The following is a 15,924-nucleotide window of genomic DNA, read 5'->3' as shown; positions in this document are numbered from 1 at the left end:
TTTGAAAATGCTACCATCCTTGGGTAATGGGTCTGCCATAAATGATAATTGCCATCTTCTAATATATGGGGATATATGACTATAATAACCTATGAATAGAATGTTATATTGACTACACCCCCCCCCCCATACACAGGGGCATGATCTAGTATTTTGCACAGTAGTTATGAGGGGGGGCTTCCTGGGCTGAGCCATTTGTCCATTAAAAGACTGTCCAGCCACTGTTTAATTGATACGATACACTGACAAGCATCTCAGCATATAAATGTGGAATTGGGAAAGTGAAGTAAGGTTTGATGTAGGAGTTCATCTTTGTTGTGTTTTCATTCTTGTGTAGAGGCACTTTTTGTGTTACCTTGGTGAGAAGTGTAGGGCACGGACCACACAATCAATAGCCTGCCTTGGTTCATTCTTCATCCGCCAGTAAAAGGATGCCATATTATACAGTACCCAAGACGAAGAGTTCTATGAACAGAAAATAGCACTGTAGCATCACATATACTGTATGTCCAGAAGTTCTGGGGCTTTTAAAGGCATGCAAGTAACACTGAGGTACTATGATAGTAACTTACACGTAAAAGGCCCTGATATATTCTGTGTCCTACTTCATCCATGCTACGACCCAAATGGTAAGATAGAGAACCAAAAATGGGGTCCTCTTTTGACAGTAAAGGAGAGGTCAGGTTTGCCTTCTCTTGCACTCCCTGTGAAGATATAGAAAGCAAGTGAAAGAAACATTTACATTAACTCAAAATGTCGGCCAATTCACTGCAGCAAATCAATAGTGGCTGGCCTACTTCATTTGAAAACCTAAATTTGCAAAACCTTACCCGGAGGTGCTGGAAAGCATGAATACTATATGGGAGGTCAAGGAGCTTAGCACAGTCAGGCTTCTCCAGGTCAGGTGGCAGAGGAGATCTATGATCGACATAGTCCTCAAGGCTGGAATACACAAGCCATTAATGTGTCAACATTACAGGTTCTTGCAAGAGATAAATCTCACCGGTCCATGAAAAAAAGGTGCCATAATGTCTGTCAAACTATGAACAAAACAGTTGTGACACACACAACAGTCCATCGCACATGTTATTCCACACACCCCTCTGACCTTATGTCTTTGCTCTCAAGGGAGATGTAAGTTCCATCATACAGGTCCAGGTCCCCCAAGGGGACTTTAGCTGTGACACAATCTGCATCCTCTTTGTAATGTCGTTGTTCCAAGCCAGTGTCCCGATCTTCATTTTCCTCTATATGAATTTTCTGAGCAACCAGCTGCTTCTGCACAAGACCAATTCACACAGTTATATAAAATGTAAACTGATTAAATATGTAAATGTGTGATGCATCAGCCTTGTTCAAAAGGAAAGGTCCTGTTTCACACTCTACCTGAACATTTATTGTTTGGTTGCATTACCAAAAAGAAAGTCTTTGTGTACACCATATAACAGTAATAAAACACCAATGAACAAAATGCTTAGTTCAACACACACAACCATGAAGCAAGATGAAGACATATGGGCAAATCATTGTAATTACCTCTAGCTTTTTGAGGTAGTTCACACGGGTTTCTTGCCTCATGAAGATAACAAGATCGTGGGGATGTTTCAAATTGAGTGGTGAATCCACCTGTAACAACAACAAAGGGGGAAAACAATTGAAACGCTGCTGACTTCTGCTGAATCAACATCAGCTACCTTTTGAAGCATCTGGCTGGGTAGCTGGGGTAAATTAGTTTCCTTCCAACTAACATTAATGTCTTAGCCTGCGCTATTCGTGTCACGAAATCAACTTTGACAGGTATGATGTAACAGACTGTGTTGGCTACTTGTTTTAAGTAAATCTTTCAAGATGACTATCGTTACCCTACATTGGACCTCATTAACAGTACTGTAACTTGCTAACGTTATCTAACAGACTGCAACATAGCGGTCATGATCACTCAACCCTCCCCTTTCCTAATCCGTGTGTCATCATGTTTACCTGTGCGTGTAAACGTATGTCAAATTCTAGCCCTCATATAGCTATGACCAAGTTAAAAGCCTAAACACCTGTCATGATACAGTCCAAGACAATGCCACCTAGGAAGCTAACTGCAGAAGCGTTCACCCTATCTGGCCGATGGATTACTTATCCTAGCTATCCAACGTTACTTTGCGGCTTGGTATCCACGGAATCACAAACATAGCTGTCATACTACTTAGCTTCCCATTGGCTTCCCTACTTATTTTACGAGCACAAGAGGTTGTCTATTAGATTGACTATGTGATTAACCAAAAGCAAGTGAATTTAGCTGACATATGGTATAGCTGGCTTGTTTGCTAGATGTCGATTGGTTGAAAGCTAACCTGGTTTAGCTAGTGCGGGACACTATTGTGACCTAGCATTACCTGCTGTTGAATTTTTCCATCCTCTGTGACCACCCAATGCGTAGTAGCGCCTCCAGGCTTGGCCAAGAGCACGCAAAACAGTATGAATAACCTTCCTTGAAACGATGTTTTCCATGACACATTCGACCAAATATCTCTACCAAGGCTACTTCTCGCCAAGTCCGCCATTTTTCTGTTTTATTATGCGATTGCAGCGCCGCGCAATTACAACGCCGACCACTGGGGGGAGAAAAAGTAACATTAACTTCCTGTATCTAGACTGCAGGAAGGCAGTGAGTGCTGATAGATAGACATGTAGCTCTACCTCTTAATAAAGACACGAACCTGTGCCATTATATTGTACGGTTTGTCTGTTTTAAAGGTTGCTCTCTCTGAGCAAATCATCATGCTAACGGCATACTTTCCGTTTCTAGTTTGACCTCCACCCAGTAGAGGGCAATAGTGAAGAGTACACCATTAAACATGTTTGCAGACGCAATGACAGAAACTTGTGACTACTAAAAAGTAGGTAGCTACCCCGGTAGGAAGTAAATAGCTACCCAGGTAGGAGGCAAATTGAGTTAGCCATCGTTAAGTATTGTTAACTTAAGTTAACTTTGGTCGAACACACACAAGAGAACTACTTGATTTTTATGTAAGTTGACCACTGCTGTCGTTTGCAATCAGTTCTGTGTACGTTTTTCTTGCAAGCATGTTGTAATTTAGTGAACAGGCTAATTTAGTGAGGTTATAGCAACGTCACGATTAACGTAGCAATTTTGCGTTTTTGTTTAAACGTCTCTCGTCACCAAAATACTATTTCCATTTATTTCAACAAAACGTTAGTTTCTAAGCGTTTAGCTAGTTGCAAAACATAGTTCTAGTCTTACATTTGTAGTTTCTTTCTGTTTTATGTCATCTGCCCCGCCCTGGTGTTTTCCAACTCGGCTAACATCAACTTGCACTTCACTATCTTGTTAACAAAAGTAACGGGCACTTCAGCTAATTATTAGCTTGCTGGAAGTAAGATAGTGTAATGGATGTCATTAACACCATGGCTTTGTGAGTAAGAAATTTAATGCAATATTACCTAAGTTCCTATTGAACAATTCCTGGCATGATATGAAGTTCGACATTGATATTTTTTTAATAACCAAGGGAAAGGAAGACCATTTTGAAGAACAGACTCAGTTAGCTCCAGTGGAAGCCCTCGGCAAATGTGACTATGCATCATGCTGTATTTGTTCTTATGTGTGGACAATACAATGATAATGTCTCCAGTTTAATGTTGTGTTTCTTGCAGGGCCACCCTGTGTTTGAAGTGGATGTTTTCTGATTGACCCGAATGTATTTATTTGGAATCAGAAGTCACAGTTCCTTTCACCTCATACCAAGGTAAATAATCTGATCCAAACAAAGTGGTTAAGGGATACTGTAGATCCCTGAAGTGAGTGACAATCCCATCAATAAACAGTTGTATTCCCGTTCTCTCCAGATGGCGTGCTGTGAGAGTGCAGACAGTTCAAAGGGCAGCCTGGAGTCTGACTGTCATGAGTTCCCTAACTCTTGCGCTGCAGCCATGGAGAAAGAATACTTGAGTCCCACCGAGACATTCTCTACCCCCAGCCTCCAGGTCGACATCCAAGGCTATGATGTGGAGTTTGATCCACCATTGGAGAGCAAGTATGAGTGCCCCATTTGCCTCATGGCTTTGAGGTGTGCTGTGCAGACGCCTTGCGGACATCGCTTCTGCCGCAACTGCATAGAGAAGTCCATCAGGTACCCTAGTGTATTCTCTATCGAGCTGTTGAATATATAACTGTAAGTGATGGGATGCAGTTATTGTTAAAACTGAAAAATACATTTGAAATGATGTCAGCTTTTTTCCCCAAGGTGTGGGCTTTAATATTTGTTTTCCTCTCTTTTTGTTTACGTATAAAAGTTTAAAAATGTAATTCATGGTACAACTTTAACACATAGTAATACATATACCAGTGAAAAACCATTACAAAGACTGAAGAACAGCCTGAGGGAGCCATCAAAGGCTATAATAACCATATGAAAGATGGAGGAAATGTTTTTCAAGCTCTTTTAGTCAGGCTCAGCCACTCTGCTTCCTCTGGTTTGTGTGGAGCCTTTCAGTTCCCATACTAGCTGTAACTCCTGTGTATATCAAGCAAACCCTCTGTTTACTTGACAGGGATACAGGACAGAAGTGTCCAGTAGACAATGAAAGGCTTGTGGAGGAACAGCTCTTCCCCGATAACTTCGCCAAGCGAGAGATCCTGTCCCTTACTGTCCGTTGTCCCAACAATGGCTGTCGAGATAAAATGGAGCTTCGCCATTTGGATGTAAGTATTACTAATATTCACGGTCATATGGGATATCTAGCAGTTGTAAGGCTTTAAAGAAAATGGCTTCTTTCTCCTTTCAAATCCAGAACCATGTGGCTGAATGCAAGTTTGCCACAGTGCGCTGTCCACAGTGCCAAGAGTCTGTGTGGAAGAGCCAGCTGGAAGAGCACACCCAAGAGCAGTGCCTCCGCCGCACAGTTACCTGTCCTGACTGTCTTCAGCCTTATGTCTTTGAGGAGAGCAAGGTGCTTAATTTAGATTGCTTGTATAGGTTTAGTTTGACTCAGAAGAGCTGTGTTGAGAAATGATTGAGTTGTCTTTACATTTGGTTTCATCCATAGGTTCATGAGATGATTTGTCCCTTCGCCAATGTTGTGTGTCAGTTTTGCAATCTTGAGCTCATTCGTGACCAGGTAAAGCTACTGTTGTTTTTATAAACTGGTGGATATATTATTTCAGCTCGTATTATATTATAGAGCAATAGGTACTATATGACAATGTTTATTATTTTTTGGCCTGCATAGTTGGAATCACATCGTAATACGGACTGCCTCAAAGCCCCAGTAGACTGCACCTTCAGCTTCTTTGGATGTGGAGAGAAGGTGGGTCACATTCTGTGACTATGTACATGTATATCTGTGTGTATATACATATATCTGTGTGCATATTTGTGTACCTCAAGCGCTTGAACGTCCTTGTCCTTTACCGTGCTGCAGATGCAGAGGAATGACCTGGCGCAGCACATGCTGGAGTTTACTGGAATGCACATGCGCTACATGGCCGAGTATCTGCGCAAGCAAAGCCTGAACGGGTGCCCCCCCTCAGGGCTGGAGCCCTCCCCAGAACAGAGAGGCGGCGCCCGGGGAGGAGGGGATCCGTGCCAGTGCTCACAGGAGCTGAAGAACATGAGCGAGACTGTGAAGTGCCTGGAGGGCCGCCTGGTGCTGCAGGACCAGCAGCTGCGCGAGCTGACCATCCACAACGACACGCAGGCGGGCCAGCTGGCCGAGATGCGGCGCAAGCTGTGCTCCGTGGAGGGGACGGTGCGCGAGCTTGAGTCCCAGCAGTGCCAGGGCATCTACGTGTGGCGGGTGGAGGGTTTCTCCGCACACCTGCGCAGCCAGGAGGCCGGGCAAGCCGTCGTCCTCCACAGCCCCGGCTTCTACACGGGCCGGCCGGGCTACAAGCTGTGCCTCAGGCTGCACCTGCAGACGCCCAGCGCGCCCCGCTGCGCCAATTACATCTCCCTGTTCGTGCACACCATGCAAGGGGAGTTTGATAGCAAGCTGTCGTGGCCCTTCCAGGGCACCATCCGTCTGGCCATTCTGGACCAAGCGGAGGGGCAGCACCACGTGGAGGTGATGGACACCAAACCGGACCTTCAGGCATTCCAACGGCCCACCACTCACAAGAACTCTAAGGGCTTCGGCTACGTCACCTTCCTGCACTTGACCATGCTGCAGCAGAGGCAGTTTGTGCGCGATGATACCATGCTGGTGCGCTGTGAGGCCATGCCTCGCTTTGACCCCTACCCACGTCGAGAGGGCGTTCAGCCTCGAGGACCTGAGCCTTCTCTGTGAGAACATGCTGGCTGCGGTCACTCCATTCTATTACATTCCGAATGCAGTAAGTGTTTCTTTAAGTAGGAGCACAGTGAGCTAAAGGCACTTGCTATTGAAACCATAAAAATGTGTTTCTATTTTATTCTAGATTTTAAATGTCTTTAACTCCAGAAATATGTACAGCCGCGGAAAAAATTAAGAGACCACTTCAAAATGATCAGTTTCTCTGGTTTTACTATTTATTGGTATGAGCTAAAGTGAAGTTAACAGTTTAGTTTTATTCTATAAATTACTGACAACATTTCTACCAAATTTAAAATAAAAATATTGTCATTTAGAGCATTTATTTGCAGAAAAATGACAATTGGTCAAAATAGCAAAATAAATGGAATGTTTTCAGATCTAATTTCTAGTTCTAGTTTTCAGAATAATGCAAAGAAAACAAGTTCATATAGATTCTTAAACTACACAATACTAATGCTTTAACTAGGAAGAGATCAGAAATCAATATCTGGAAAAACCGCATCTTTTTTGTTATTTTGACCAATTGTCATTTTTCTGCAAAAAATGCTCTTAATGACAATATTTTTATTTGAAATTCAGTAGAAATGTTGTCAGTAGTTTATAGAATGAAGCAAAAGTGTTAATTTTACTCAAACACATATCAATAAATAGTAAAAAAAGAAAAACTGATAATTTTTTTAAAGTGGTCTCTTAATTTTTTCCGCGGCTGTATATCAACATGGCCATGGGGGGGGGAGTTGCAGCCCCTCATTCATGTTATCCTATGTGTTCCCGATATTTGTTTTTTAATTGTTTAGTAATTAACTTATTTTTTATTCTCCCCAAATTGCAAGGATATCCATAGTCTGCAAAATACGATTCAGTGCTTGATTTGACTTTACAGTTTAAGCTATTTACTTTCTCCTGACATTCATTTGCTTAGCATGTTTTTAAAAACGATGATCAACACTTTAAGTCATTTTGTGACTCATTTGATCAATCAGCAGCTTAACCAGCACTCAGTTCCTGGACCAAAGAATACTCCAATATTTTGGAAAAAAGTCAACATGACCTCAAAGACCTACATGTCTAGAGAGGACATTAGGCAGGTTGCTGTAGGGGTACTGCACTGGAGGTTTCTGGACTCCTGAAATGATTTCTATGGTGGATAAGGAACTGGAGTGACGGCATTCACCTGAGAGATTTATCTGAGCGGTATTTCGCCTACTAAGAAAGACTGGCTTGGTTCCTCAGTGTAAAGAACTAGTGCATATATTGCTCACAGATGCACTGACTATCCACAAAATGTCTCAAGTTCTCAATTTTATCAGTGTTTTTAAAGATTGTTTTTACTACATTGTATTTGGAATGGAAATGTAATTGTGCATCCTTGCCTCCATACGCTCATAAGACTGGCCGTATGGACAGAACTACTTTAATGACACAATGGCAAATATTGCTTTCCATTGGCGCTCCCAGTTTCTAGAGGTGGATGAGTGGGTATGTCAGTTTGGACTCCTTTCGTTGGGACTCTCTTTCGATACCCTTTTGAATTGGGTAGGCTCTGGAGGCTTGGGGCGTCATGCCACTTAGCTTGTCATGTGTTTGTTGCCATTCGTACTGAGTCTTAACATTGACCATTCTCCTGATGACGGGAATCATTCCTAACGTGGCACCCTTTACAGCCCGTCATGGATCGCTTCGATTGATGCAACCATTCAGATATTCTGTTTCATCATCAGGGTCATTGAAACCATGACCATGGTATCAATGTGATGCAGCAAAATTCAAGACTGCAAATCCAAAATATTTTTCCTGTCCATCAAACCAGCATTATTCCTACGGAGAAGAACTTTTCCTGGCAGGGATGGGAAAATGGTTGTTGGTTTTCTTGACATGTTTTACATTCAGATTCACTCTAGCCTTGCAGTCAGTGGTGAAGTGTCTCTCTGTCTTTTCCCAGCCTCTTTCATCTGTTACTGGTGCACAACCGTAATTGGTTCTGGATGTTTTCAAAACAACAGGACTTTGGTTTCAGCCGTAAAAACAACCGACAAGCATATTGCTCCAAAGACATCCTTCCTGACAGACAGTGCCTGGGGGATGTTCCTATTTTCATAAAAAAAGAGTTCTGAAGTACTCTCAAAGACTAACCCCGAGAGAGAAGCCGACCTCAGTGTGCATATGTGAAGTTTATACTCTCTCATGCCTTGATGTACTCTGTCATTCAACTTCATATATATAGTCTACTCTTGAATGTTTCGCGCCTCAGCTGCCTAGATTTGGAAGAATGTTTCCACCCTGTAGAGTATTGCACATGGTCTAACACGCCTAAAAAAGATGCTCCTGACCGCTATATCTTGTCATGCGTTGAGCCTCATGCAAGAACATCTCCTTTGATAAGATTGTCCTATTATACCTTGTGGAAGCAATTTACAAGAACTTGGGCTCAGATTAACTTCACCAGTAATCCAGACCTCTCATTTGAGTAATTTTTTGTATAATATCGTGCTCTCCAAAGCAAAAAGACATGGGATTTGGGACTACTCTTAAGAGAGTTTGAGTAGGACTATTCAAATGAAGTAGTAGTTGAGATTATCAAATAATAATAATATTTTCTGTTTTTACTGTGGACTAAAAAATTCTGTATGTATTAGACATGTCAGGTGAAATCTGGAGGAGATTTCTCTAAATGGCAGTTATGTTAAAAGGTACAGTTTGTTACTTTTGTATTCAAATAAAAATGCGTTTAGATTAAGTTGTTATTCTACCATGATGAAAACCTAGTGTATATCTTGATGGTCTGATTCAGGAGATTAATTGCTTTTGTTCACATGCAAAAAGCTCCAGAATTCACAGTAAAATTGGGTAGCATCATCCTTCCACTGTGCCTTCAGCTGTAGGCTACAGCCTTGGTGTAGGGCCTTTCAGTATTTCTGTGTAATTCAACTATAAACTAGTAATTTATGCTGGTCATTGGCAAACTTCATGTTTGTTTGTCGACATTACACAACACCACCTTACTAAAAAGGAATGGGAATACAAATAAGTTCTTACATGAGGCCCATTGCATGTTGTGTGATGTGTCTTCTGTGCATAATGTAAGTGTACCATAGGTAGTAGTGTGTTATTTATGGCTCATGGTGGGTTTTCTGTTCTTCCTATTTCATCTGTACTGATGACTTTCTGTGATGCAGCCGTGAGATTGATGTGATTTTTGTACAATGTGTTCATGTCGTTCAATGTTCCACATTAGTGTTCATGTATTTAGCTAACAACGTATGGGGTCTGTTCTAAGAATAATGTGGAAACCAATCAGATTTCCTTGTTGAAGGTACATCGTTGTGCACAGGTGTTATTATGCCGCAGCGGTTATAAACTTCCCTCTTGTATATTCCATAAAGGTGCCAAAAATCAGTGTCCTAGAATGTAAATCATCTTTCTTGCATTATATAATCCAGAAACAACCAATCAAAAATCAGACCAATCAACCTTTACCAGCATAAAATGTTTGTCTCCTGCACTTTTTAATGAGAAATGATTTTCCCCTTACGTTTACTGTGGGTTCTTATGGACTTTGCATTCATTTCCCTGTGTGTCTTAATGTACTGTTGTGGAAACAGGTCTGTGTTTGTCTTTGCCTTTATCTTTAACAACTTGAATTTCATAGTTTATCTTTCAGACAGCAAATCATGACACTGTGCCTACACTGGAATTGTGCTTTCGAGTTTCATTGTTCGCTGATGCTGAGTTAACAATAAACTTGTTTCTTTGCCTTCTAGTGTTTTGGGATATTCCTTAGGTCACTGAAATGTAGCTCCTCACAGGTCCTTTGGAAAGTTCTAGAGGGCAATGTTAAAACGTGTTGCTCATGCGGGAGGGGTTGGGTTCTGCTGCTGCCAGAGGCGATACTCCAGAGACGGAGCCGCCTGCTCCAGGCACTGCCAGCAGCTGGGCATCGGAGTGGGCATTGGTCACTGTGTGCCGCCGAGTTGTGCCCATCCTCTCCAGGTAGCCCTCCCCCTCCTGCTCCACGAGGGGGTCCAGCAGTGAGCCGTCGGATAGATGCTGTGTGATCCTGATCTCTGGGGGGCCTATGGTCCCTCGTGAGTGCATCACATTCCCTTTAGGAACACAAAACTTACTTGAAGTCTATCCTTTTTTTGTATATATTTGGGGCATTTTCAAATGGGCAGCAGTATGAAAGAAATTACCTGAATTGTGAAATGTTTTCAGGAGGGAGCTTACTTGTATAGCATTTGGTGTGATTCTTGTGCAGGCAGTTCCGTAGGTAGGGAGAAATCACCAACTCGATCAGATTCTCCAGCTGACAGTACTCTAAACTGTGACCTCTGGGTTCATGAACACCCTAGAAACGAACAAATATAAAGTTTTCATTTAAGGCAAGTAATCCCATTTGCGAAAAGTATAAATGGTTCCATTACAATCAGGCCCGGTTCTGAAGGGGTAGCAACGGGAGCAATTGCACCCGGGCCCGTGTGGAGGGGGGCCCGTTCTATTTGATCCTTTCTGATGTACCGAGTGTGTCTCTAACAGCACAAGATGACTCTGTGGCCTGTGCAACGCAATCTCCCTATTGGCTGTTAACGATTTATTTAAAAAAAATGTATCAAAACACATGTATCACGCCCCCCTCCCCCCGTGGGAAAATCGCGACTCAGGCTGGTTAGTTAGACTTACGCGAGCCTCGCAGCCTGCATTCTATCAACGAATGTTACGAGATGAGGTTACTAAAATATTCTGCATGTCTACTCAGTTTTACAGTGCTTCCCAAGTAAAGGTTTGAAAAGAACTTCAAGCTTCAGACTTTCTGTTAGGGAAGCTGTTATCTATCTGCAGAGCAAATGTCAGGCTCATACAAAAACATTAACGTGAATTAATTGATGCTAATACCTAGCACGGTGTCTATAGGATTTCCCATATACGTTTGCATTAAGCTAACGTATTTTCTACCACAGTAAAACATGCAATACTATGTGATTGTTTTTAGAAAACGAATGTTACGTGATGAGATTACTAAAATGTAGTCTGCATGTCTGCTCAGTTTAACAGTGCTACCCAAGCAAAGGTTTGAAAAGAACTTCAAGCTTCAGACTTTCTGTTAGGGAAACAGCTTTCTATCTGCCAAGCAAATGGCAGGCTCATGACAACACGCGCAACCTTTGGGAGCATGAACTGCACTGAGTTTTTGCGCAACAATTAACCCCAACCTGAAGCAAGCAGCCGCCTTTAGTAGGCTAAAATGTCGGGACACAAATCCGGTTCGCTAAAGAGAAAGGAAAGTAAACGGAGGAGCGAATGTACAAAAAAGGAGGCAGAAAATGCGAGGAGAATTTATACATCTTGGCTGAGTAGTAAGCCTAGCGGCTGGCTGTGCGATGTTGCACCCGGGCCCAGGATAGCGCCGGACCGGGCCTGATTACAATGAAGCGTGTTGTTCTTGTTTCTGTACCAACCACTGAAACATATTTAAATTAAAACTGGCTACACCAATGACTACTGTTTAAAGATGCTGTTTTAAAGGTGCAATCACAAGCTTTAGATTTTGGCGCTGGTTGGATTACAAATAAAGGTAAGGAACTCCCACCTGCAGAACTAGGAGCATGTGTGTAATGGCTGCAGGCAGTAGGGTTGGGTTCTTTGGCAACAAGTCTTGCAGTGGGAGCTTCATCAGGACCAGGTCTCTGAAGCTGAGGAGAGCCATTTGCCTCACTGTCATTTCCTGGCCCTGAGTGAGAACAGTGAATTAGAAATGAGGAGCTCATCCTCTTTTGAGTCACTGAGAAACTCCTTTTGCTATAAACGCAAACTGGTGCATGCGTTTATTTACAGAAATTGTTTTGGTAGAATTCCTAGAAGGGAATACATGGATACACAGTGTTTCATGCCAAGAGGATACCTGCAATGGACAGAATATAGCTTGCAAAGTTGGTAGAATCTCAGTGAAAAACCTTTCCCATGTCTCAGACAGCACAGAAAGCTTGCAGTCCTCTGTGTGGAAAAGCCAGTGTTACACACAAGTCGATGAGAAAGAAGAGGTACAAGGCTGTGGGATCATTCTAGCACTCACCTTCACATCCTTGAATCTTGTCAACTATATATGTCAAACCTTTGTTAAGGAGCTGATTCTAAACACATAGGAAATAATACGTTTAAGTTACAGCATTTTAAATACACTATTCACATGCAATCATGTTGATCTCAATGAGCACCTGGAAATATTGAGTGATGAAGGAGCCCATTTCAGTCTTTAGGAGCCACCTGAAATGTTGAGCATATATTACCATTCAGTGACAATTGAACAGATTTATAGAAATGTACAGATTTAGTAAATGTTTTCAAAAGGAAACAGTATTAGATTTGGCTCAAGTGTTACTGAATTTGTATGAGTGTTACCTTAACATATGCAGAAGATCATAATTTCTCTACAATCGGATGATGTGAAAACAATAGGATTTTATCTTTTAAATAACATTTAACAATATTTACAAATATGATGGCTCAGTATATCCTCCGCTAACTAAATTAAATATTGTTCTTTTCTCATTTGTATTTGTGTGTGTGCTGTTTGACGGCCTTGTTAAACAACTCAGCCCATATATTATTATGTCAGTGGACAGAACCAAATTGATGTACAAATGTGTTTTTTTTCTTTCTAATTCCATTGATGTAAGTTTGAAATCAATGAGGCCTATGATGTGTAAACCTATGTACTAAATAGTGATGTTACCTTATACTCTCCATGAGAGCATGAAGCTCATTGGTCTGCAGTGCTTCTCCCTGGAACACTTTGATCACCGCTGTGCAGACGCTACGACAGTATTACGAGAACACTTTTTAGGAAGTGTCAAAAAGTGAGCACTTCCTTTTTTGGTTGCTGCTGTTCTTGTTTCCGTGCCAACCACTGAAACACATTTAAATTAAAACTGGCTACACCGTTGACTGCAGTTTTAAGCTTAGGTGACTTTCTGTGTCAGTAAATAAATACATTACAATAATTTACCTTCACTTAACTGAAATGTGAAATGGCAAGTTCAGTAAAAGGCCCTAGTGTGCTGCAAAATATCCTCACAGACATCCCCTTAAAAATGAATGATTTGCCACTGTTGGTCGAGATCTCGAGCCACTCCGTATCTTGGTGGGAAAGGGTTTCTTTGCCTCACCTGTTCATGACGCTGGTGCTTTGGCTCTGTGTGTCTCTGGGCAGATTACTCAGAGTAGGACTGCTCATCAAGCGAGTGTGTGGATGGGGTCTTTTGCTCATTGTGCTGCAGTGGATACACTTCAAATGAGAATATATGAGGCCAACATTGTTATATCCTCAACACAGAGCTAGGAAAGACTCTTAAATGCCTATGAGATCTAGTTTCTAGATTCCTTTCTGCAAAGTTGAATTGTTGTGTTCTTTATATTTTAGAGTTTTTTTTTTTTTTTTACAATGTATTAGATTGTCTCACTCGTGAGTGCTAAATTGGCATATGTTTCACAGGAATTAACATTTGATATGATTCCTTAAAGCAGCAATAAGGAGTTGTGTTCCAAAACTAGCAAGCTAACTACCTAAAAGGCATGCAAAACCTTGCAAACACCACCAACAGCCCAGTTGACACTAACTGGTGTCTTATGGCAGTATAGTTGGCAATGCCATGCTGTGAAAGCTTTTCTTCCATTTTTGCAGGGTGTTCCAGCCCGGAACACAGAACTACATACGTAGGGCATATCCTGGATGACTAGTGGGAAAGACACATGGGTTTATCTGTCCTTCACATGACCATATGCTATCCACAATGAATATGAGGATACAACTAGTTTTCTATAAAACCAAACCTCAAAAAGTTTAATTTTTTTTGCATAGTGTTACTTTAACATATGCAAAAGTTCATCATTTCTCTACAATAGGATGATGTGTAAACAAAAGGATTTTATCTTTATAACAGATATTTACAAATATGATGGCTCAGTATATCCTCCGCTTACTAAATTAAATATTGCTCTTTTCTCATTTGGTCACGTAGAACTGAGATTATTGAAGAGCCTTTATTCCTGTTAACGCTAGCAGGTGGGTTTGGTGTTTATCTGACCACATCCTGTGGTGCATACACTTCCTGTCACCAAGACTACTGTTGCAACAGTGTTTGTTTACTATGTTATGGTGATGTACATGGCAAGGCATGAAAGAAGACTAGTTTGACCAAAAGTTGACAGCTGTTGCATGGGATCTCCTGTCCCACCATATGCCTCTCTATATATATGCACACATATTACCTTGTACTACTAAATGTGTGCAATCTTGTCAAAAAATGCCTCTAACGGCCTCAAATGTGCATGTGTATAGTACAGTGTATAGTTAAATATTTTGTAATACCATGACATTTGCTCATACAATGGGATCTGAAATATAATTGGTTATCAAAATGCTCCTGTTCAAGTCAGGCATTTGTTACAATAATCTGTTAACAAGGGAGGGAATAACTTTATCATATAATACGGAGTTATAGTGGAAGTCAAAGGCTACTGTACTTGAAAGACTTACCTTTCTTTCCCCCACAAATGGATTTTGTGCTCGCTGGCTTGCATCTGTTGTCCTATAAACAGCTAGAAATTTTGTTTGCTGGCCAACCTGTCAGAATCAGTAAAATGGCACCACTGTAGATGGTGAAGAATCTTGAAATTTGTAATTACACCACTGTTTCACTTTCCGTTCTTTTGTACGCTTTGCCAATAATATGCTTCTCTTTGGAAACTGCATGTTCAGCATGTGGGAGTAGTTACCTTTGCGCTGTGAATTAACCAGGACATTTGCATGGTTATCTATTGGCTTAAAGGGGGAGATGTGTCATTTCTCAATGAAGCATAGCGTGTGGTTTGTCCAAGCTTGCATAAATAGGTACATTATTCAAATGACCTCTGAACTGTATAAGACAGAAAGTCTACTGGATTCTGTGGAAAAGGGAAGTTTGAAAAGGGAAGCAGACATTAGGAGTGTCTTCACAGTACCTTTGGTGTTCAGAATGAGTGTCATTTTACCTCCTGTCACTGGACAAAAAGCATATGCTAGTTATTTGCCATTGTGGAGTATGAACTACCTTAGGTGGAATTTTGAATTTTGAAACATTATAACATTCATGGGAGCTAACAGAAATCGAATGCTTCCTAAATATTTACAATAAATTACTGAGAGGTGATCACATAATTGTGTTTATTATATAGAAAGATATGATTAGATTACATAAAGACATTTTCATAAATAAATAATTTTAATATTAATTTAATTAACTAAATCATATCAAAGAGGCAAAAGACAAGAATGCTGAAAAAGTAGCAAAAAAGCATCACATCAACTCCTTAGCAAGTATGTCAGCATTGACAATTTGTGCTAAAGCACCTAATTTTCTAGGTAAGTTTGGATAAATAAGGTTCTTTCCAAGATAGTAACAACTCCAGTCAATATTCTCATAAATGCATACTTAACTGTCTTTGCAGTCAAAGGCCTTGAATTCCTGTTAAATTCAATATGTCTTGAACCCAATTTTGCATTCCAATACATTCCAAGACAATTTAGCAGGCACATTTCATTAAATGTGTCAAAGATTCGATTCAAATCCTTAGCCGTAAACA

General features: G+C 41.1%; 3 protein-coding genes across 3 annotated transcripts in view; 1 reads left to right on the top strand and 2 right to left on the bottom strand.

Moving 5' to 3' along the window:
• The window catches only part of ttc17 (tetratricopeptide repeat domain 17), a gene marked incomplete at its 5' end in the record, with an annotated part of 17,345 nt that extends 14,790 nt beyond the window's left edge, over nucleotides 1-2,555 (bottom strand). Inside the window, 6 exons of the mRNA XM_080843781.1 lie at nucleotides 356-465; nucleotides 573-704; nucleotides 831-942; nucleotides 1,109-1,278; nucleotides 1,537-1,626; nucleotides 2,388-2,555. Of these exons, the coding sequence (XP_080699907.1) occupies nucleotides 356-465; nucleotides 573-704; nucleotides 831-942; nucleotides 1,109-1,278; nucleotides 1,537-1,626; nucleotides 2,388-2,555 (782 nt within the window). The remainder of the gene's footprint in view (nucleotides 1-355; nucleotides 466-572; nucleotides 705-830; nucleotides 943-1,108; nucleotides 1,279-1,536; nucleotides 1,627-2,387) is intronic.
• Nucleotides 2,556-2,895: 340 nt separating this feature from the next.
• traf6 (TNF receptor-associated factor 6) lies at nucleotides 2,896-6,300 on the top strand (the record flags this gene model as incomplete). Its single annotated transcript, XM_080843784.1, has 8 exons — nucleotides 2,896-3,021; nucleotides 3,670-3,761; nucleotides 3,862-4,145; nucleotides 4,567-4,717; nucleotides 4,807-4,965; nucleotides 5,062-5,133; nucleotides 5,245-5,322; nucleotides 5,437-6,300. Exons 3-8 carry the CDS (start codon nucleotides 3,862-3,864, stop codon nucleotides 6,298-6,300), a joined length of 1,608 nt encoding a protein of 535 aa, XP_080699910.1. The 5' UTR covers nucleotides 2,896-3,021; nucleotides 3,670-3,761.
• Nucleotides 6,301-10,140: 3,840 nt separating this feature from the next.
• LOC308369375 (proline-rich protein 5-like) lies at nucleotides 10,141-14,883 on the bottom strand (the record flags this gene model as incomplete). The annotated part of the gene is made up of 9 exons (XM_080843788.1): nucleotides 10,141-10,409; nucleotides 10,534-10,654; nucleotides 11,894-12,034; nucleotides 12,206-12,297; nucleotides 12,377-12,434; nucleotides 12,519-12,567; nucleotides 13,037-13,117; nucleotides 13,470-13,574; nucleotides 14,840-14,883. 9 exons carry the CDS (start codon nucleotides 14,881-14,883, stop codon nucleotides 10,141-10,143), a joined length of 960 nt encoding a protein of 319 aa, XP_080699914.1.
• Nucleotides 14,884-15,924: the final 1,041 nt, after the last annotated feature.

Source organism: Sprattus sprattus (assembly GCF_963457725.1).
Source record: "Sprattus sprattus genome assembly, chromosome: 8".
NCBI lineage: Eukaryota > Metazoa > Chordata > Actinopteri > Clupeiformes > Clupeidae > Sprattus > Sprattus sprattus.
Note: the sequence above shows the minus strand (reverse complement) of the source record. Positions and strands in the feature narration are given on the sequence as shown.